General features: G+C 40.8%; 1 protein-coding gene across 1 annotated transcript in view; it reads left to right on the plus strand.

Moving 5' to 3' along the window:
* The window catches only part of hsd17b12b (hydroxysteroid (17-beta) dehydrogenase 12b), a 14,174-nt gene extending 11,545 nt beyond the window's left edge, over nucleotides 1-2,629 (plus strand). Inside the window, exon 11 of the mRNA XM_028402750.1 lies at nucleotides 1,631-2,629. Coding sequence (XP_028258551.1) covers nucleotides 1,631-1,738 — 108 coding nt within the window. The 3' untranslated portion in view covers nucleotides 1,739-2,629. The remainder of the gene's footprint in view (nucleotides 1-1,630) is intronic.
* Nucleotides 2,630-24,360: the final 21,731 nt, after the last annotated feature.

A 24,360-nucleotide genomic window follows, 5' to 3' on the forward strand; every position in this document is an offset into this window, starting at 1 on the left:
TCGAAGGCGATTTATATAATCAGCATTAACAGTTGCAGTATTTGGCAGTCTAAATGGCAGCAGACGATAGGGGAGCACATAAAAGAGAAACCAGAGCCTCTGTAGTAGTAGTAGTAGTAGTAGTAGTGGTGGTAATAGATCTTGTGCTGTATAATCATCAGTCGTATTGCAGGTAGTCATGTCATGTCATGGCAACAGAGCCCACACCTAATCATAAAAGAGCCTCCCACCAGCTCCTCTCCACTCGCTGAATTAATGTTGTGTCAACAGTTGCTAAAGCATCTGTCAAAAAGGTAAACATCCGCTGAAATAATTGAGTGGGATGCTCCGCTACCTTTCCGTATTGTCTCCATCCTAACGCTGTAATTACTCTGTAGAGACACGAGTATCATAAATGAGATGGAAACACAAACCTAGTTGCCATTTTTCAGGAGTGTGCCTTCATTTCAGCAGAGGTCAGAGCAGCCAGCGTCTCCTCCCCCAATGCTGTGTATGTTGTACACAGGTGAACAGCGCGACTCCAATATTAACTGTGTTTTCTGAAACATGTATAAATAATAACACCATCTATTACAGAATACAGGTAGTCCATAAATCGTACGCAGCGCAGATAAGCTTTTGTTAATCCTGTGCAGTGAACAGTTTTTTTTGTTGTGCAGATAACACAAATTCAGCACAGAGCTTTCCACCATGAGACAGACAAGTTGTGTTGTTGTGATTATCTGATAATCCCCTCTCACTTCAGCTCTGCACATTTCACAGCAACAATTTACCAGATTTCTAATTTAGCCTGCTGCATCTGTAACCGTCTGCATATACAGGGATGTATGTTCTGCTGTCAGGTCATTAACTGAGGAATCCTCCATGATCAAATGTGATGATAGATATTTCAGCTCTTGCACACTCTGCTGTGGAAAAGTCAGCGACCAACCAGATGGCATAAAACGTGACGAAGCAGATGACAATGCTGAGCAGCTTTGTCATCACGTTCAGACCCCACAAACCTCCATCAGCTCATCTCCGCTTCAGAGTTTGTAACGTGTCATGTCCAGTTAGTTAGTTTGAAAAACTAAAAAATAAAATATAGCTTGAAAAAAATGGATGATTGATAAGTTTATGGCCCGAGGTAGACGCAGATCATCAGGACATAATCATATCTATCTCCTATAAAATAAAGAGGAATATATTGGATCAAATGTTTATACATAAATCTGGTCTGAGCTTTTCCTGAGTAGGAAGCTGCTCAGTTAAAGCCGAACCAACTGACTAAATACCTAAAGCAGAAAGTATTTCACTGTTGTGTTTTGAAGTGCCTGCTGAGGTTAGAAAATAAAACCTGAATTTAGAGTCTAGAGGGAGATGATAAAAAAAAAAAGATTTTCTTTTGATAGACGGAAGGTTTGTGATCTCCGTGCTAAATGCATGTCTATTGTCGTGACTTCTACCGAAAAGGCATCACAAGGCATAATTTGTGAAGGGCACGGTCATTAAAACAGCACAATTGCCTGAGTTTTCCTTTGCACAGACGTGCCTGCCACAGTTGTTGCTCCTGTGGGTTGGAAATTAATAATGAATACTAATCTGTTATTTGCAAATGCCAGCAGCTGACCATGTAATTTCCCCTCTGTAGGGTTGGGTGACGACAGCTCTGCTCCCTGCCAAGGTCCTCAGCAGCTACCTGATGGCGATGGGGATGGCCGTGCGCGCTCATGCCCTCAAGAAGCAAAAGCAGGGATAGACGGATGTACGGGCAGGCGGACATATAGGCTGGAGAGGGGACCAGCTAATGACTCGTCCGACTACCATCATCATCACCGTGGACCAAGAAGAGAAAGTGTTTCTCTCTTACCCTCCCTCTGGGTAATACTCCTAGTCATAGATAATGTGAGGCAGTATCTGGACACATGATATGTCTTATTGAAGCTTTATTAAATTAAAACACCAATAACTCTGAGAATGAACCAACTGATTGATCAAAAGTGAGGAGTAAAGATCTGACCGTATCTGCGGTGTATGTGTGCGTGCACGCTGGAGCCTCCTGTGTGTCTGAAGTAGCATAAAGCTAATTAATAAATCACCGGTGGTGACGTTAGTGTTTCAAAAGCATTTTAACAATCAGTTATCAAGATTTATGTGATAAACTTGAGTTTTTGGCAAACATTTCATATCACTAATAATTCTTATTGTTGATTTTATGTCAAGTTTAAAAGATTTACACCCGACACAACATCATTCAAGGGCTCATGTGTGTGTTGATGAAGGGAGCTGATGTATAATTTAACCAAACTTTAAAAAAACAAAATGTAGAGAAGGCAGCACAGAGAGAGAGGGGTTGTGGTAGAATATTAAAATGTTTACATACTAAACTGTATTGCTGTACCAAACCAAATGAGTCACAGTGTAATTTTTTATTGCCGTTATTTTTAAAACAAAACTACATGTGTGTTCATGCCGTTGTATTATTTTGTCACTCTCACTCTCTGATGTCCACGTAGCATTTCACTAAAATTGAAGTGCTGCAGCCAGAAAAAGGCAACCTGGGATTGTTTATGGTGACCTAGCTACCATTGCTAACTATAAAAAAATAACACAGCTTTGGTCCTTCCAGCCATCAATAAATATGCTTCTCCCTCCCACCCTGTTGTTTGTGTTTGAATAATGTGGCTGCTGTTATTAATGCACTGAGTTGACAAATGTGAGTGTTGTCATTGTGGAATATATCAGATCACATGCAAAAAGTTCATGCCTGCATACCAAGTATCATCTGTCAAATACAATGAAACCTCCGAACTCGTCACATTTCCATGCCACCCGTCAATCAGCTCAGTGTCACGGTTATTCGTCATTTTCACATTCCATTTAAATGTGTTGCTTTTTCACTGTTCTGCCTCTTCTTTTTTTTCCTCCCAAACATCACCATCCGGTTCCCATGCCAACAGTTTCTGGGAGATTATTCCGGTGCACTGGTATGGAAGCTGCGGAAATGTGTCATCACTGAGATTGTAGGAGGGGAAGAGGAGCTGTGTGTGTGGAGGGATGCCCAAAGGAAGAAGCGAGTGGGCTGCAGAGACGTATATAAAGAAGGGCTCAGTGGTGCTCAGACTCCACGGCTCGCTCAGGCTTGCACACAGACACACTCTGTGATTTCAGAGCGAAGAACAGATTAGAAAAAGAAGCAAAAACAGGATCTCTCAAATCATCTTATCGAGCAGAGCCCCCCTGGGACGTGTTAAACAGGTCTCACTGACTGAGCTCCTTTCAGATTTTTGCCATTTTTTTGCATCATCTGTCCCGAAAACATTAGTGACAGCTGATCAGATACGCCAGAATTTTTTAACAAAAGGTTTCAAATCCTACAAACCTTCGCCACCTCTCCTCTAGGGTTTCACTGTCTGCAGCTCATCATCCTCACATTTGGGCCACCGTTCACCATGGCGACCAGCATGGACACGCTCCCTGCCCATCTGCTGCCTTTGGTGATGGAGGAGTTCCCTCAGTCTCTGGCCACAGCTTGTGTCTGCAGGGCCGGGCAACGTGAGCCCCGCCTCCGCTGCGTACAGTGTGGCATCATCGAGGAGGAGGAGGAGGACTGCTCCACCCTGGAGGAGGACCAGGCCCAGCGCTCATTCCTGCAGACCGTGGAGAGCCTGAGAAAGAGCACTAGATGAGATCCTCCAGAGGAAGTCTGAGCATGACTGTGGACTTATTGTTTAAACCTATTTGCCTGCAACCAGTCTGGAAACCAGCAGATGTCCACAGTGCTGTGGATGCAGAGACTGTGCGGACATAAAGCCTCTGTGGGTGGTGATATTTTGGTAAAGCTGCCATCACACAGGAGAGACTGCACAAAGTCAAGACACTAAGAACTGAGATGGAGGATTTTATAGAGCTAGAAGGTGCTGGCAGCCATTTAGCTTATTGTATCTGTATTTATGAAGTCGATTTGTTTTATTCTTTGGTGATTTTCTTTTTATTATGCTCATAATTATACTTCATTTCATTAATGTTCACATTGTATGCTGCTGAGATTGAATGCAATATATAAATCTAATGTTCTAGCATGACTTTAGTGTTCTGTCTTCTTTATTATTAAAGTAAATGTGGAACAAATATCCTCATAATAAGAACGCACTCTCCTTTCCATGTTCATATCTAATAACCTAGAAGGTTTTAAGAGGGAATGTGGAGCCATCAGAATCCTTCAGGCCTTTCCATGTGGTGGCACTATTGATACATTATTCTCCTCCACTCTGTACAAAACAGTTCAGCTCCACTGCATAATCTATTTTTTTTTAATGACGTGAATAAGGTATTATTTAATTTCACATCATGAATTACAGTATCCTTAGCTGTGAAATGAATCTTCCTCTTTACCTGTGTGGACATTTTTGTTTTAATCTGTGATCAGTTTATTTCTTCCATGATTATGAAGATTTCTTTTTTTTTTCCTGCATTATCTGTGCACTCCCAGAAATCAGAAATGTCATATTTTCCTGTTTAGAAAGCCACAAATAAACAAGGATGAAGCAGCTAATACAGAAACAAACGAGCAGTCGTTGCACTTTCTGAAAACTGTTTTTTTGAAACACACGCTCTGCAGATGCTCCGAAAATGAATTCATTTATATTGATACTGTAAGCCATCTGGAGCCTGTTTCATTTTTGTTGGCTGTTATGTAAATATCTGTGTCTTTGTGAACTCTTCGGCTTCTCTTGGCTTTGCCAGTTAATTCAGAGACTGCAGTCAAAAGTTAGAGTGTCTAAAAAACTTCCAGTCCAGGATGTTTGGAGAGCAGATTCTCCTCACTGTCACAGCGAATCTAAAAAGCAGCAGAGGCTTCATTTTCTTCTCCTCCTTGCTGTGGTATTTTAGTGCTAAACATCCACCTCTGTACACACACTGTATACTCCTCCTGCTGGAGTCTATCTCTGGATAAGTCAGCAGTCTCTTACAAGGCTAACACAGACAGACATCCACACTCACACTGACATCTATAGGCAATTTAGAGCTGCTGACCTGTATCTAGTTGTGCCTCTGGGAGGACAAAACACACACACACATATATATATATATACAGGTTGATGCCGCATGCAAACTCTGCAGAGACAGACAGACAGAGAGAGAGAGAGAGAGAGAGAGAGAGAGAGAGAGAGTTCCTTTTGAATTCAGGACATTCTTATTGGAAGGTGACACAAGAAGTATTGAGTGTATTGAAGCATTTCTGAAATATTTTTGTTCAGTGTCCCGAGACGTCCTGCTACCCTAAATCTCTAGTTGTACACCATACACACACACAGACACACACAGACACACAGCTACACACTGAAAGCTGCATTAAAAAAAAAAAAAAAAAACGTTTTAAAGATTGGTGGTCAAAACTTCTAGTCGTGTGGAATTAAAGTAAAACACAGACACACTTTTTTATTTTTTTTATTTGTTTGCATTATCACCACAAAGACAAAACATTTGCAGCTTTTACACATCTGCTTTTACATATTAGGCTAATTGTTTGTCTGTGTCAGCCTTGCAACAGACTGGTGACCTGTCCAGGATGGATCCACAATCATCCAAACACAGGACACATGGGTCAAGAAAATGAATGCATGCATGGAGCTGTTAGTCTCTTTTTTTTGTATGCTCGTCCTTTGTTTAGATGCATGAGTCTGTTTTTAATCTTATTTATGCCAAAGTATAATAAGTTACACCAGCGTTTCATCATGACCAAATGTAATTTAGCAATACAAATAAGTCGTGGATGATTTTATTGTGCTTTTACTGTATGGTGTTTTGTGTCTTTATTCCATATCAGTCGTTACTGTGGGCTACAGGCCTAAAGGTTTGCCAATGTGTAGACTACAAATACAGTGATGTGTGAGGCATTAGATTGAAATTTAATAAACCTGTAAATATAAATAAACTTACACTTTCCTGCCAAGTGCACAGCTATTAATGTTTGTTTGGTACAAACATTAATAGCTATACAAGGTATACAATACATAGTGCGTTCAAAGGCAACACTGTTGTTTGACTTTTAAAAGTGGAGGTGAACAGAGCGTCCGTGAACGCAGCGCGGCCTGCACGCAGGTTCTTTACACGTGACGTGACATCAGACGCATCCATGTCTACTATGGCGGATCTTTTCAAACTTCTCCTGCTGACTCTGGCATCGCTTTCACCCCGAACATCACATCCAATGATGGATCTACGCGTCCGGTTCTGTTGCGTCAGGAGCCGCTTGGTGCTGGAGGAGTTGTGTGGAGCTGAGCTGCAGCAACAAGGTGAGACGCTGCTGCTTCTTCTTCTCATGTTGGCTTGGTGTTGGAGGATCGATGCAGGTAACCTACCTACCTGTTCCCGCGGCTGGAGGCCTCCTCTCTGCTCTGGGTTTAATTGTTGCGCTTTTATTTTTTTGCTTCCTGCAGATTCAGCTTTGTGATGAAATGATTGCATTCATATGAAATGATCTTTTTTTTTTTTTTTTTTTTTTTTTTTTTTTTTTTTGCACATCTCTCCTCCTGAACTGCATGTTGCTGTTTTTTTGGACAGTTTCCATTTTGCTTGCTGAGTAATATTGTGCTGTAGCTGCAGGGCTGTAATGTTGACACAGACCATTAGCACAATTAATATTTGCTTCTATGGGAGACTGAACTTGCTTTTTCCACTCTGTGTGCACCTATATCAATTCATTTATGCTCAGTAAAATGAGGTTTATGTGATACACTCCTGTTCCTCATATCTTAATTACATCTCAACCTGCCTTTCTTTCTGGATCATCACACTTCCCTTCTATACTCATGGTCATCTCCAGTTTATCACTTTATTTCATAAGTAGAGATTGTCCTCTTTGAGCCTCAGGTCTTGTGATTCTTTCTTTTTTTTTTTTTTTTTAATATGTATAAGGTCATAATTATCTGCCTCGGCCTGCTGTGGGGCTTCAGATTAATCCACTCTCACCGGAAGAATATTCCTCCCATGGTTTCAGGTGCCCAGCAGGGGAAATATAGCCACATGGCGATTGATGCCGCTGGGGGCCAATTTTGCAAAAACTCTGCTGCACATGCCGTCTTGTAGGATTTTTATAAACCCCCCAACCTACACCCCAGCATCCACCTTTAGGCTCAAATGTTTCCCTTAGGAGAGAAGGCAGGAAGTATATTATCGTCGCTCCCAAGTTGCTGCTGCACTAGACGAGGCACTAAAATATCATATGGAATAAATGTGAGGGGAGTAAATCCATCTAGATGTATGAATAAACATGACCTTTCTGCACAGATCTGACAGATGACTGCAGAATGCAGCTTGTGCCCGGCCCACATTTCAGCTCCATCATCCATGTTCCTCCCATCCCTTGTGTCTCGACACGGTTGCGGGGGTCAAACAGAAGTGGGGAATTCGATTTTCGTTCATTTTGTGCAGATGAGGAACCTACAATAACGACAAACAAAATAGACCCTGTGTACACTTGAATGATACAAGGCACCAGCCCTCATTATCCCACCGCTGTCTGCTATCCCAGCACATGTACGTACATGATTGGACTTGCCCCTTCCATTTCGTTTGCCACGCCGCAAATTGCTGCCATGTTGGCGGGGTTCACTTCATTCGGGGGGGTGCGGCACGCTATTAAGGGGTTATTTGTATAATTTACCACTTCTAATTCCAAGGCTCAGCCATATTGGCAGGAACATTCAAGACTAAATTGAGTGTGAAGATTGAGAGGAATTAATGTCTGCTGGACTGTGAGCGGAATGCGTGCCTTCAGTGGGCCCTCGGCCACCACAAGGACAAGAGTCTGAGCAGGATTTGTACGTTAAAGGTTGACTTAGCAAAGTCAATAATTGAGCTACTCTGTGGGACATTGAACGCCCCAAAGCAATCAGCCATTCTTTTTTTGTTGGATGAGAGGAGAGAGGCGAGCAATCTAATAGGACTATATAAGGCTCGTAAGTGGAACAAAAAAAACAAAAAGCGGCAAAGGAATTTATCTTTTCTAAAAAGGAACAGAAGTTTCAACATTGTTCACGGCTTTGAACCCAGATACTGCTCATCAGTGCTTCCTTTCTTTCTTTTCTCTTCTGTACTGTATTGTAAATAGTCCCGTGTGCCGTGTTCCCTTTTGTAATGCATGGGTTTTTGTTGACTCTTCTTTGAATATTCACAGTGTATTTATTAAGAAATGCATTTGATTTTTTTTTTTTTTTAAATTTAAAAAAATTTTTAGAGCAGAGATACTCCAGCTTTCTGTCTCATTCAGTTCAGCAGGTGGCTTTATTAAAACATAAAAATAGAGAGAGAGAGAGAGAGAGAGAAAAAGGCTCAATCTGTCACAGTCAGGTGGGTAGATTCACACATCGGGCCAAAGGTAGATTGATAACGGTGTCTGCAGGGAGCTGAGGATGATTTAAGGTTGGACACTGCAGAAGTGGACCTGTGTATTTGTAGCTACGTGTTGTCTGCTTCAGTGACTCCGAACAGACAGAGATGGAGATTAAGTTAGTGAAGGCTGCAGTTTAGGAGACGCACTTTGTGTTTCACTGTGAGCGTACAAAGCCATAAAAGTAAACAAAAGGAGCAACAAAACAATTTCAGTGTGTCCTGAACATTCAGCATTTCTTTATTTTTTATTTATTGAAATATTTATAATTCCAGCAAAAGTATTGCAAGCCGTGCATCGTTTCCAGAAGCACCATCCACCTCCTTGAGGATTGACTAAATAAATTCTTTGATATAAACTTAAATGCAGCGTCTCAGGCTTGATATGAACAAACACATTTTCTTCAAAGTGGAATCACTCTGCAGCCAACGACAGAAAATAAGAAGAAGCAGCTCTGTTGTGTTCAGAGACCACTCTGCTTCATATAATGATATCCGATGATGATGTGTAAATATACGCTTTCCTTACATCAGAGAGATAACACATCTTTATAGCTTCCTTCTTACTATTAACGGGATCTTAAGCAAATAGCTTGTAATGTACATTAGTTGACTGCAGTTACTGTTAATGAGTGAAATGAGGTCAGTGCGTAGCGAGCGCATTGAAACTCTATCAGTGGATTCCCCAGAGACAGCCGAGCAGATACATCGCCAACATTTCAATTACCTTCAAACGCAGCCACATTTGTAAATAGAAAAGCTTTCTGTCTTTGTGTGTCTGTGTGTGGTGACAGTGAAACCACACTAATACTATTGGCTTTGGTTGATTGTATTTGTTTTTAGAGCAACGTATCCGCCACTTCTTTCTTCATTTAATTTCTTTTTTCTTCTTAAAGCCTGTTGTTTCACGTCCTTTTCGTAATCCTACTTTCAGACTCGCACATAAATTCATGCCAATTTTTCAGCTTTAACAACCTTTCTTCCCCTCAGAGGTAAACAGTTTTATCTTGCAGCGCAGGTTTGAAAATGGAGCTTTTAAAAAGCCAGAAATATCAGCTTCTGGCAAAGTAAGTGTTGAGTCATTGATGCTAATCAAACCTGTCATAGCCTCCCAGATAAATGATGGTCATTACGCGCTATGAGACAGTAAAAGTCTTGATCATTACAATTTTGCATTTCTGAGTTGAGTGTGTTTTCCTGTGCGTATATATATCCTTGCGGCTGGATTTTGTGTAATACATCTCATTCCGGCGGAGGAGGTTGTGTACTTTAGTAAGCCCCAAAAAGCTTTGTGGCTGTGAGCCGAAGCACCTGATTGAGCCTCCAGTGTTTGGAATTGAAACACTTGGGTTTCTGTCTTTACTTTATTTTACCTGCAAATGAAATGAGATAACTCTCTGTGGTTCAGGCGTTAAAACTACCTAATTTATCCTGCAAATGGCAGCCTCTTGTGTTCCACTCATGCGGTGTGTTGACCCCTCTGTGGGTCCTCACCACCACCATTATGCAACACGCACAGTTTTAGATATTGTTGGATGTTTTTTTTTTTTTTTTACAAACATTACTGTAAAATCTGTGTTTGCTAATCATGAGAACCACGCTTGTAGATTTAATGCTCTGAATCAGGGCTGCAACAAACGAGTGTTTTGATACTCGGCGATTATTTTTGCGATTATTCGAGTAATCGTATCACGTAGTTTTCTCATAAATGCGGCTGCAGTCAATAGCTACTTCACTAGTGGGCGCCTCCTTTGGACCGCTGCTTTATCATTGCTTCAGTCCGCATCCGTCTCCGTGCCGGCGCCAAAACTGTGTGACTGTGTGTGTAACGGCTCGCCCGGGTTTCGGATCCAGGGCCTCTTGCACCCAAAACGCTCCGATCATCGCATTGTGCCATGTGCCACTGAATTATTCCCGATGACGTCACTAACAAGTTATCGAATACTAAATTAGATGTCGATGCATTTTGCCCTTGAATATTACTCAAGTACTCATAGTACTCGTCGAATAATCGTTGCAGCCCTACTCTGAATGCATGTTTAAACCCAAACCATCGTCTTGTTTTTTAATGCCTAACCTTAACCAGTACTTGGTTACCAGGTAACAGGAAACATAGCCACAGGTATAAACAGATGTGAGGTTTGTGAAGTGCTTAACTAAAATAAACAAACAGTGTCAGGGGGAACACCAAGCCCAGGCCCTTGGGTAAAAAAATCTGCTTCAGGTTCAGCACCACCGACCATCCTCCATCCTTTTTATAAGGAGTTTCCTGGTTATATCCATCCTTTGATTTCAAATGTAGTCAAACAATATCTCCATATGTTCCCCTCTGGCCTTCCAGCACATATGTAACCATGCAATGACAGATGAGCAGCATGACGGCATGCCAAAAGTGAGGCCAAACCATGGATTACCCCCAGTGGCTGGCTGCAGTAAAGGTCATGAACCCTGTCTCTGCCATATTAGTAGATGCAACCTCTCGACCTCTACTGCACAGGCTGGGTCAAAGTTAGCATCATCTTCTAACATGGCAGCATCCATAAGCTAGATCCTAGTTATATACAGTCTATAGTTGTTCGTGGGTTGATGTAATTTTAGATTTAATTTGGCGTTTATTTATGAGGATGACTTGTACTGGGATGAGTACAGCACAGTTCAGCACAGAGAAACACAGATAATTGGTGAATATTTGACAATTCTTGGTTTCATTCCATGGCAGCGCACAACTGTACAAACAGAAATGAGAATATTTGTTTTTGTTCCACATATTTTTTGGAACTGTGGAAGAACAAGAATCTGGAGGCTCTGACAACAATTATGTTGTGGTGTTCTGCTTTTGTTCCAGACAGTAAAAGAGTTTACTGTTAACACAAGCCTGAACCCGACCAAACAGGAGCTGACAAAGACAACAGAGAATAAAAAATAATGGTCCAAAATGGACACACATTCCTCAGTCTCCCCCCTGGGTGAAGGTCTGCAGGCAGGTCAATACCATCATCTGCCCCCACCACCACCAGCACCCCCACCACCACTCGTGTGAAGTTGTTTTTATACTACTTGGCCAATCAGTATCTTGTTTCTGTTCTATTCTGTGGTTTATGTATGTGGAAACACAGTGCTGTCATTTTTCCTAGAAAAGAGGCTCTTTGTAGGAGGATTTACAACAGAAAGAAAAAAACAGCATTATGTGCATTGTAATGTTGATCAGATATATACATTTACAAGCCCCCTCTCCATGACTGTGAGATTACATAAAGATATGCTGCAGTGCAGCTTGTCCACCTGCCAAACAGATATGAATCACACAACATGCCCAGATGCTACGTTTGGCAAGAAACTGCCCAACAGCTGTTTTTTCATTTTCTTCATCCTATTTGCTAACAAAGATAATCTGCATCATTTCAATATATTTATGTGCTGTAACAAACAAAATAAGTGGAGACAGCGGGATTTAAAGGACGGATTATCCATCTTAAAAATAACAACACTGTATTTTTTTTTTTTTTTTTATTGCATGCATTGTCCCATCTTGTTCAGAAACTGTCCAGCTCAATCAGCTGCTAGCATTTAGCCAGTAAAGGCTGATCAGAAGTGACGGTCAGCTCCATCTTTGAGAAGATTGACTTAATTTATAAAGGGTCTGGATCAGGCGCTGACACTGCTGGTTAGCTGGTGCCAGCTACTGTCAGATGTAAGGCAAGACGACATGTAGGGAGAAGCGTCAGTAAAATGACCTGCTTCGCTGACACTGTCCAACCTGTTGTGGTTTGTGTAAATGGATAATGATTAGGGGTGGGACGATACAGGTAACTCACGATATTGACGATTCTCGATATTTTCGATATTCAATATATTGGAACACATTTGATCAACGATATATGACGATAAATTTGACTGAAAAAGAAAATGTACCCATAATTTTTTATGGAAATCTTATGAATTTATTAATGCCAACATTTCCAACATTGTGCAAAGAATGTTTTTGCATAATACCTCACAGATAAAAGTGCATGAACTTTAAAGAACAAAATGAACATTAATTAACATGTTCTATGTAAACCAGAATACTGAAACATCAGGAGTAAGTTACTTTAAAGTGCTTCATGTTAACCTGGACAGTGGACACATCCAGGCATATTCTTCTGGCGGCGAACGTGCACATATCCAGCAATCTCACCAGCTATGGACATATACGCTGCGTTGTCAGTCACCACTGCTGGCTCGGTAAGCTTCCACTCGTCTGCAGCCTTCTTAAGCACCTCTGCCTCATGAGCGCCAGTATGACTGTCTCGTTCTTTTAATTATTTTCCGCCATTCTTCTCGCTTCCCTTTTTTTCCTCGCTTCTTGTCTGTTGTTGTTATTTAGCTTGTGTTCTTCTTCACTGGCTGCTGCGTTCCTTCACTTTACCCCCATTTACTCGAACAGCGCCCCCCACAAACAGAATGGTAGATATTTGGTAGTGACACTGACAACGGGTAAATTAATCATTTTGTGTTGTAATAAAATATCGATATTGGCCGTTAGTGTATCGATTATTTATTGCGACAGAGAGAACAAAGATATATGGCAATATCGATTTTTTTTTTCCCCACCCCTAATAATGATGCTAACTACAGTCAGCTTTTCATTTCCTCTTAAAGCTAAGACTTTGAATTGTTGTTTTTGTCTTTGCTGCTTTTTCTGCCTCATTATCTTGTTTTTGGGCACAATTTAAAATATTACTATTCTAATCTGAGCTACATGTTCTGTTGATTCTTGCTACTTTTTTTAACTATGTCTATAAAGAGTGATCCCAAACTGGGGGTGCTATTTTTGTTAGCTGCATTACATAACCGTGTGTGTGTGTGTGTATATCTCTGAGTGTGTTAAGCATCATTTTCATCATTTTGCACATTCCCCGTCATCCAGCATGATGCTTTATGCATAGAGTGACAGTGTGAATTGTCTTGCCTTCATAAAAAAAAAAAAGTCCCACATTTACCCTACAGAGTGTGAGAGACCTTTTTAGGTACATGACAGCATTCTGTTCATCAGAGGTTGTGTGTTTCTGTAGAGCTGTGTTTCAAAGAGATTAGAGTGATACCTACAAAGAATGTCTATTGATAGTGTGATTTATTCAAGTACAGTAAACAAACTGTAATGCCATTCACTTCCTGGCTTGCCAGTTTGCCAGGTTTGTCTCTGAAGAGGGAACATTTGTGATGGCAGACAAAAGCTGCAGCTTTGTTTCCAGATCTTTCTCTCTTTTCTTTTTTTTTTCTTTCTTTCTTTCTGTCTGCCTCGGTGAAAAATAACCCGTTCTGCTTCCCACAGTTCAACCAGGAAATGTACCCCCCAAGCCCCCAATCAAATCAACACAGTGCATGGCCATTGTGTCCTTGTCAGCTACCATGAGTCCTAACATATATGCACCCTTTTGCCTCTGTGCTCCCATGTGTTTTTCCTTTTTTTTTTATCAAATCAGAGGCTGAGTGAATTGAGATTTTTAAAATGGGCTTTTGGTATGATTGGGTTTTTATCACATCTAGATGAACACTTAAAAGAACAGGAACAGACTACAAGTCCATTAGCTGGGATTTAAAATGTATATCCTGTGAGGGGAACCTGTGCATTTAAAGCTCCTCGCTTATGGTCTGACTTCGCTTTAGAGAATTTATTCCATTCAGACATAGCATGAGACATGCTTTATTTAATAAAGTGGACTTTTGTATTAGATTAGATGACCGTTTTGAGTGATGCTGTGCTGGCGCAGTCGTAGCGCTGTCGTTTAGCATGAATTACAATGCAGAGATGTTGACAAAAGCCATTTTGCAAGGTCACTTGTCACAAAGGATTTAAAGGAAACTCAAAGTGATTGATTGACCTCCTAGAGTAAGTAGAGGGAGAAGGAGAGGCAGACATCACTCTCTGCTTGTGTTATGACAAGCGGAAATTTTAAATGCTACCAAAATTTTTGAGGTCACCAACTCGCATAAATACATCATGCCAGGCTTTAATCTGTGTGCTTGAAGCTGAACCGAAGGCAGTTCGACTTATTAGGGACGGCAGAAGGGTCTGCTGTTTGGATGCACCAATCCAATAAGGATATTGGCCCTGTTAGCTAGATTGGGTGTCAGATAAATGGGGCTGGACAATGGCACCAATCTACTCACTGAAAGTCTATGTTTGCAAAATGTGCTACATCATTTTGACTCCTAGCAAACACTAAGAGCAGCAACATGGAGGTACCTGTTGAGAGATGTCCAATCACCTGCTAAGAGTTTCTTATAGCCTGTCCTCATTTTAAATGGCAGCATGTAAAATGTTTAATCCTGTGAAAGGGTGTTTTTTTTTTTTTTTTTTTTTTTTTTTTTTAACCAGAACCAGAACCAGGATCTGGATGTAAACCTAACCATTTATTTTAATGCTTAAAGAGTAAAATGGAAGCACTTAACTAAGAGATTCATGATTCAAGGTCTGAAGCTTTCATTGTCATATTCACAGTAAGGAAACAGGTTTCCCTGTACAATGAGATTCTTTCTTTGCCGGCAACAGTGCAGGGGGAGAATTAACCTGAGAATCCTGGGTGAAAGTCTGCATCAGGGTTACAGGGACCTTTAAGTTTTTTTTTCTCATCATTCTTATAAGGTGACATTGCTGATGGTTCTGGTGTGTCAGGTCCAAGCGGCAACCTTTGGGGCTCAGACTTGAAGCCAGTGTCAAAACTTGTAGTTCACGCTGCAACCACTGGGGGCTGGCTCCAGAAGCGAGTTGTTTCCCATAGACTCCCATGTTAAAATGGCCGACTTCACAGCAGAAATGAACATGTTTACAGCCTGGTACAAAAAACCATTCTGGTCTGAAGTGACAAGTTCTGTTCTAGTGTCAATTGTACGGGGGTGAATTTATTTTTATTTTTTTTACAACTTACTCGTTTTAATTATATTCTGACTTAAAATTACGCATAATTATGGGCGTTGCCGCTTTGAGTGACAGGCAGGTTGCCGTATCACAGCATGAGTTTCCTGCTTTCATGATTTCCCGACCCCCTAAACTCTGCTCGTGCTCCCCCTCTTTGTCCTTATTTGGAGTTTTGGCGGACTGTGATGCGGCCAACATGGCGGCGGTCAGAGCATCCCGGAGCCTCCCACCGAGCCTCAAAACGGCTCTTCAGAAACAAACATCATGGAAGCTCTGTCCATAGTTTTTACTGTCAAAGGTCAGGTCACTGAGTTTTAGCCTGTTGGCTTGTTTGATTTTAGAGCTTTGGTTAGGAAATACATTTGAATACATCAGCCTGGATACAAGTGGATTGATTAATTAGCTGATAAGTAAAAACAACTTTTATTAGTGTATTTTTTTTAAAGGAAGCTTCCAGCATGGCTCCAGACCAGTGTTAATTTTGTTGACGAATCATTTTCATCATAGTTTTCATTAACGACCTTTGTTTGCTGATAAAAATGAGACGATAACTAAATAAAAACTAACGCACGGTGCCGAAAACGAAAACGAAATGTATTGACACTTTCGTCAACGAATAAAAATGAGACGAAATTATTGATGGAGACGAGATCCAATCAGAGCAAATTTTGTTTGTGGAAGGGAGGGACGAATCAGGAGACGGTGGCAGAGAGCCAATCAGAAGTGATCTCTCTGCGTAAGGACGTTACCCTGCGATGCTGGAAGAAGGCGTACTCATGCATGGTCACACAAAACAGGAGAACAGACACACGGACACGTTTGATGTCAAGACAAACAAGACGGTTCAAACCGTGCAGAGCGACTATCAGCGGTAAAAACACAACAAACCTGAAGTGACGTTTCAGACAATCATCTTAACTTCCGTTCAAAGATACACATGACAAAATCTATAAATGAAGACACCGCTGCTGATGGTTTTACAGCATGTGCACTGTTTCTAAGTTGTCACTGAAGTGTTTTGCTGTAGTTATGGAGTATTCATGAAGAAGGTCATGACTGAATAGTGTATTCAGGGAGAGCAGCTCACTGTTCATTGGTTCTTTTGTGAAAAGGTCATAGCAATTAAATAAAGAGGTGTTTGTTTCAAACAACAAAAGTTAAAGCTGTGCCTGTTTTTATTGCACTTCAAACCTTAAATATTTCATGAAAAAATATATATTATAGAATTTTAGTCGACTAAATCCACGGCAGATTTAGTCGACTAAAATTCTTTGATATTTAGTCGACTAAAACTAGACTAAAAGTTAAAAAATGTTGATGACTAAAACGTGACTAAAATCAAATGACATTTTAGTCACAAGACTAAAATAAAACCTAAATCAGAAATTGCTGCCAAAATTAACACTGCTCCAGACTTTCACATTGCAACTCTGGCCTGGAATACATTCTGCCAAGTTAATTTGGGCAATGTGGTCAAGAAGACCCAGAAACTCAAGCAGATTCTACCTACACCTTCTCCACCTCTCTTCTTCTTCTCTTTCTCCATGCACCCCCCCCCCCCCCACTCGTCTCAGTCGCCTCTCATGCATTTCACGAAGGAGTTGGTGCTATTCATCAAGGGCACTGTAAGCGTTCATCAGACGACCGATTATTCCTCTATTCTCCCACTCCTGTCCTTCTCATTTGATCTCCATCAGTGGGGTCTTGTTCTCTCGCTCTCTTTGCATCCCCCCCCCCCCGCCCCCCACTCCTTAATTAGCCTCCAAGCAGACACAAAGAGAAAGTTGTGATAATGAAGCGAAGAGATGAGAGATTCCAATTTCAAGTACAGCTAACCCTTCAGAGACGCACCGTTTCATTCCTAATTCATCCTCCCAAGGCCACACGGCGAGTTTCATTGTCTCATAATCAAAACGTATAGATTTTAATAGTAAATCTGCTGCCAGAAGAAGAAGACCATAATTATAAAGGCACTTTATATATACACAACTTTTTTTACTGTGTGCATGAAACAATTAGCTAATTAATCATCTAGATGATCAGCAGAAATGTTTACTTGCAGTAACTATAAAATTGAACCTGAATTACACGAGCCTCCACAGGGAGCTGCTTCATCACGGTGCCTGATGAAGGTTGAACTCCATAAGGACAAAAGTGTATGTGGTCTGTGCAGTGCGTGCAGAGTCTTCACAACTTTTATCTCCAGTCAAGCATTTACTTGAGAATATCTCTCTCATTTAGATTAATCCCTCTGCAAACATGCTGCAAGGATCAGCCACTCCACTTACATTCATTCAAAGCATGCAATGAATGGGTGATTGTGGTCCCCGCGGGGGGTGGGGGGGGTGCAAACTGATAAGAGGATTGATTGACAGATCCGGGGTGTGTTGCTACGGCATAATTTATCTCTGACTGGCTGCTATACGGAGTTCACATTGAGGGAAAGATAATGTCATTTTGCGCCTAATAAGCTAATGGATCCTAAATCCATTTTTTAAAGCGTGCATATGAGCTGAACAGCATTACACTAATGGTGATGCACAGAGCTGGGATGGACAGAATGGCAATGAATGTTATTTGAGTTTAAATCCACTCTAACCTCAAACATGTGGGCGACGGATTATGACAGAGGAAGTGACGGACGCAGCGTCGTCTCTTCAGATAACACTGGCCTGGTGCTCAGCCTTTTTCCTCAGAGGGATTAGATCGTATTTGCTGGAATTAAGGCAATAAATAGTTGATCTGGGATAAAATCCTTTATCATTTACTATTATTAACTATTATTTTTTTGTATTTTAACAGAGGGCATCTGTTTGTATGTATTAATTGTTACATAAACAAAAACTTAACATTGATGCTGTGCTTGCTTTTGTGCTTCTTTGTGCTCATTGGACCATCCAGCTGCTCATTTTGGCAGTGAGTTAACAAACGCACCTGTAGTGTCCAGCACTGAAACTGACCATGAACCCTTTGTGTGTTTTGAAAGTTAATCCTAAACGTGTTAATGGGATAGATATCAGGGGTTAGCGACCTCTGGGGTTTTTCTTTTTTAAATATATGCACAAACACAAAGGAGCAGTCAGTCATATATGGGATTATCAAGAACAAACCCTCCTCGATGGTGTGGAAAATATTGACAATGCACTCACAAAGGGGAAAAACTGTGTTTCTTTCTTCGGTCTAACCCAAACCTGCATGTGACCCCTTGCAGATGCACCGCTGTAGAGAAGTGACGCTTCTGAAAAACACCAAATCTCTGCTGTGACAAACGGCAGCAGGTGAGCCAGCCTTTTTCACTGAGAGGCGTATGAACAGCGTGCCAGTTCCTTTAGTTTTCATTCCATTTCACTTGTATAAGTGCACATTTGTAGCGTTTCATGTGTTACTTCATGCCACTTTAGTTCCCACTGATTTGTATTAACATGCCATTGGCGGCAGCAGTGGGACACCTTTTTTCCTTTTATAATGTGTTTAATGTGTGTTTTAAGACGAACCGTGGTCTTTACCTGGCTCCTAACTTCTGACGCCTTTAATATAATGCTTCACTCTGCAAGTTAAAATGAAACTTAAGTCCAAGCGAAGATGAAACCTTACACTGACTTTTGTTGTGTTATGTTTGGATGATTGTCGAGTGACATCAGTCAATACATCAATATTTGCTATACTGTACTGTACGTGCTGGATGCTTGAATTTCCCTCGGGATTAATACACTGTCAATCTATCTATATATTTATCTATCATCCATCTAGTTGTAGTCAGAAATGGTGTAAATTAATATGTGAGGAGTTTAAAATATGAATCAATGCAGGGGAAATGGCGTCAGATAGACGATATAGCTTCAAATGTGTACTTACTACAAGCAGAATGTTATTAAAAGACTATGGTATGATATCAGGTTGGCTGAGCATTGAGCAGGAAATCAGACACAAGAACAGCGCAGAGAGTATTGTTGGTTTTCATAATAAAATGCCATGCTTGACCTCCGACTTGTACGTCACTTTATGACATCAACATGAAATCGTTACTGGTGGAGGACAGGTAAACCAGTCAGAGGAGAGTTCAGCCATGGACAAGGAGAGGTAATTTTAGAACAGGCAGGCAGAGAAGCCGCTTATTTGTTTGTTGTTCTTTGAACGGGTCATTGTGTGATCTTGTGATTCTCATACCATATTAAAAACTTTCAGGTAAACTCCTCACCTCATGAATCCAGCTAGACAGGCTGCATTGTGACAGTGCTCCACTTCCTGACACTTTTGTTAGGACTTGAGGTCACTGAGGGTTGCACAAACCTGCACCATGGCCAGACCGCACACCTGGTGTGACCCTGGAGTTTGCTAATATATTATCTTTTATCAGTGGTCACCATATTGTCCAGATTGTCAGGCAGCAGTTACTACTTTTCTTCCACCATTGGATGTCTATGGCAGCCCATAGAACCGTGTGCGGAAAAGCAGTGACATTTGGCACACTGATTCAGATCAGTACCATGAATATTTTTTACAAAGTTTGATGTCCGCACCACCCGCGCTCTAGCGCCACCAACTACTCAAAGTTGCAGGTGCATTAATGTCTGTAGCGTTTGACCTGTGTGACCTGTTTTGAACAACTGGTACCGTTGGAATCTTTGGATTAAGCCGATTCCGCGTAGTTTTGTCCGATTGTCACAAAATTTGGTACACGTCATCTTCAGACTAAGTTATCACTTTTTGTCTATGACCAATCAAATTCGATGGCGAACTTGTCAAAGAGGAAATGACCTCATATCTCTGCAGTGCTTTGACATCTTGTATCCAAACTTTGTCCCATGCCTCCTGGTCCCTTCACTGTGGGTCACAACATATCTGGTGCATTTTGACCTCTAGGTGGTGCTATAATTACAAAACATGTGTTTTGACTCATTTCTCATGATAGGTTACACACTGAACCGTGTTACTGTAGTTACTTCAGCCTCCTCTGCTGCTTGCAGCTATATATCTATATTTAATATATATAAGTTATTTCCAGTCTTAATTCATCAGAGATGTCTGTATGAAATGTCAAATGTGAACCTGAAGATGAGATACTGCTGATCTTTTTTTGCTGTTAAATCTGTTCTGAGTTTGCATCTCCATCTCTCTGCAGAGCGCCACAGAGGACACTGTCTGTAATTAATGAATCTAAAGGTTTCATGAAAAGTTTGCAGCTGTGCTCTCCCTCTAACCTCACTGTGACATGATGCTCTGCTGCAGCAATATGCTGTTAACCATCAACTTTGATATCTAAATGTTCCCTGGTTTCTTAAAGCATCTGTGTCTCTGTGCTGAGCTCATGTTTTGTTTTTATCCAAACCAAACTGTGTTGCTGTGCTGTATTTTTCCTCCGGGGGAAATATTTTAGATGGTTAATCTGAGCATCCAAAATAATGAAAAGAAATTATTATTATTATTGTGAAACCGCTCTGCTGTTGTAACAGGAGGTTGTGAAGGGGAATGCTCCATGATTTGTGTATCCTCCTCCTCCTCCTCCTCCTCCTCCTCCTCCTCCTCCTCTTCCTCCTCCTCCTCCTCACCACAACAAACACCAAGGACTCCAGAGACAGTCCCCAGCCAGCCTTCCTGATTAGTGTATTCATCTGATATCTCTCGCATTTATGTACAAAGATTGTCTCTCACAGAGCAAACATTTTGATGAGATCGCTGGCTTTTGTTTGGGTCCTCCTGTTTGAAAACCTTTGAGACTTTCCCAGAACCTTCCAGTTTCATAACCACCGTCCTGACCCCCACCACTTACACTCAGCTGGTTTGTGCTTTCCCCTGTTTAGTGACTTATGTTGGTTTTACATATGTTGGTTTAAATTTGCTTTATTCCATTATCATTTGGGAAGTTGGATCATTTAGGCGCCACTTTTTCTCTCGTTTTTCTCACGCATATTGATCATTTTGGACAGTTTAGTGGTTTCTGCAGTTGGGGAAATTAGAAGAATTGGGACCAGATTCTATTTAGAAGTATGAGAAACATGCCTGTGTATTTACCCACAGACCTGTTTCAGTACTACAGCCGGTGCTGTACAAACATTGCACTCTGACAACAATAATGCCTGCAATTCCTTTAAGCTCTCTGCAGCACCTCTCTTCCTAAATCTGATTTTATTTGTGTATAAAATGGATTTTTGTGCCATTTTAAGGGGAAATCAATGCTAATTGAAAACAAATACCGTATTTGTTTCATATTGACACAAAAGATGCTGGATCCAATTACACAGGTTCCGGTCCCAGTGTGAGAGATCCAGCACAAATGAAGCCTTGGTTCTTGGCTGTTTTGTCATGTACCATATGTCTTATACATCACCTTCATTAAAGGAAAAAACGTGTTTGGGCGAACATAAAACAGAGCATTTAGTCCTCACTGTCTCTTACCAGCTATCAAGCACCGTGTTGGATGTATAATGGGTTTTATAGGCAGTCATTTGGTGTAGTTCATGATCATTTCTTTTTGTATTATTCCAGAGAATATGAGCATTTTACAGCGATATAAAAGACACCTGATGAAGCCATGTGTCTCAGGTTTCAAAGCATCTTCTGATTTTGGAATATTAAAATATTAGATGACAGTGAGGTCACCTATAGACAGCCTTGAAATGATTGTGTCTGCAATAACAGGTTTCAGCCATTTCATCTGAAGATTCAGGTATGGTTTTCTTTCTTAAATTAATAGGAATGAAACTGATCACCAGGAGCACCAGTGCTCAATGTGCCCTCCATCTTTCCCCCCCATAATTATAATGGTAAAGTGATTCACTGTTGTGAAGGTGAAGAAGAGAATTAATGTCTGGGTTATGGTTGGTAATGACTTCATTAAATGAGCGTGTGAGAGCTGCAGTATCTGACACATGCGGTCGATCGAAGAAAAACATCACCCAGATAGATGCTAATGTGCTAAGTCAATAAATGCGCACAGATTTACATGCTTGAAAATGTAAATGAAAGTGACGGTGCATGAATTACTTCATACATATATACATGTATATAAAGTGATGGTGTGGTAGGGTGGATGTGAACCTGCGCTAAAAGTCTCCCACTTCCTAGTGTTGACTTCTGCACCTTTATAACTTGGAATGACTGATTTGACAGAAATAAGTGAAGGATTTGTGTGAGTGTGCATTAGACGGTAGATTGTGTCACATGATGGGATGAGGCTGTGTTGGATCAGACTGTTATAGAGAATTTTATAGCCTTATATCAGATGATCCATGTTGGTGCTCATTGATGAGCCACATAGAGAAGAGCTGGCGGTGTTCTGCTGAGCTATAGAAAAGTCAATATGCATCACATCCTCTTTTTAGGGGTGAGTAAGTTTACTCTTAACTGAGTGCATGCAAAACATTTCAGACTCAGGGCACAAAGATGTAGAAACGAGTAGCTAGATGCTTTTGAGGAAGTGATTTTGGTTAAGCTAATGCTATCCTTGATACAAAGAAATGAGTCAAAGTTAAGGAGACTGTTTGATTTTCAGTACTGTGGTCAGAGGTGATTTAATAAGGAAATCGTCAGTTCTTTCTGGAAGACTGCACACACTGTAGAAAAGAAAACCTGATTTTACAATAAAGAGCGGAATGATTCATCTTCAGTTTTTGCTTCTTTCCACCACCTCCTGACAGCGCTTTGTAAAATCTTCACCAAAAGCTCTTAGGAGAAATTGTTGAATACTTACCTGCTTCAAACATTCAGGGGTGCCATCGGAGGGGAGGAAGCCGTCCACAATGGAGAGAGCAAGCCTAGAGTGTACAGCCTCACTAACCTCTTTGAGGAATTTAGTGTGAAAAATATCTGAGGGAATTTGGGTGGGTTGGAAGATAACCACAAAGAGCAGGTTCAGCAGCGATAATTTTACGCCTGAGCACCTCAAGGCCGGAACATTCACCAACAGAAATAGATTTACTGTGCTAAAAACAGTCTCGGAGAAATCTCTGTGATCTAACGCTCTGCGCCACAACAGAGCTGTAATTTAGAGATGTAATTTGGGCATGGGGGGGTGATGGAAATCAAGTTTAATCAAAATGTTATAAATTGACCTAAAGCACAGAAGTAAACTTTCTCTGTGTGTTTACAAGTGCATCGAATCAAAGCATTAAAGGCTTATTCCAGAGGTAGATGCCCCCTGTGTCTCTTTGTAAACTGTCTGTCCAAACTTATTTGTGTCAGAGGCTGTAAATAAAATAAAATAAAAACAAATAATACAATTTGAATTTCTCTGACCTGCATGTGAGGATGCACATCCACAATTGGAGCCTGAATGCCGTTCCACTGTGCAATCACAACAAGAAAGCAGATAATTACAGTATGAGATGATTATCCGGATGTTTTGGATCACTGTGTTCATTTAACTTTTCTCTCTTATCATTGATCTGGAACTAGAACAATATAATTTCATATTGGTCAGATAATGATAACAGGCAATCACCAGTTTGTTGTCAGTAATATGATGAGTGTTTCAGTAGGCCTACACCTGCTAAAGGGTCCTGCAGCCTTCACCCCAGCAGACAGGAGGTTGCAGTTGAAATATAATAATCATATAAAGTATTATTATTATTACCACATAAAAATGTTTTTTTAAATCTCTTTGCCTGAAGTGTAAATAATGATCATGCCTGGTCTTCCTGCTGATGTGTAAGCTACAGAAACACATAGGTTTTTTGTCAATATCCAGTGTTGTTCTCCTCATTTGCTGATACTGTATATGGACAAAACTATGTGAATAGCCAGCCTCTGTGTGTGTGTGTGTCTGTGTGTGTGTTGGCCTCCGTGTTTCTTGTTTTCCTGTCCAGCCAATTAAGCATTTGTCAGGTTTAATAAAGGGTGATGTGGTCAGTGGCATGGGGTGATGCAAGCCACTCCAAGTCAGAAAATCATGTTTAAAGAGAAAGTCAAAACAGAAAGTCATCATTTAAATCCTCATAACATGCTCTAAAGCTGCAGCAATTAGCTGAAGAGTGGAAGTTTGGTCCTGTTAGTTTGGAAACAGGACAAATTTCCACTTGTCTATAAAATGTCAAAATATATTTATTGATTATTCATATGCAATGAATCAATAATGAAAATGCTTCAGC

This window comes from Parambassis ranga, chromosome 3 (assembly GCF_900634625.1).
Source record: "Parambassis ranga chromosome 3, fParRan2.1, whole genome shotgun sequence".
Classification (NCBI taxonomy): domain Eukaryota; kingdom Metazoa; phylum Chordata; class Actinopteri; family Ambassidae; genus Parambassis; species Parambassis ranga.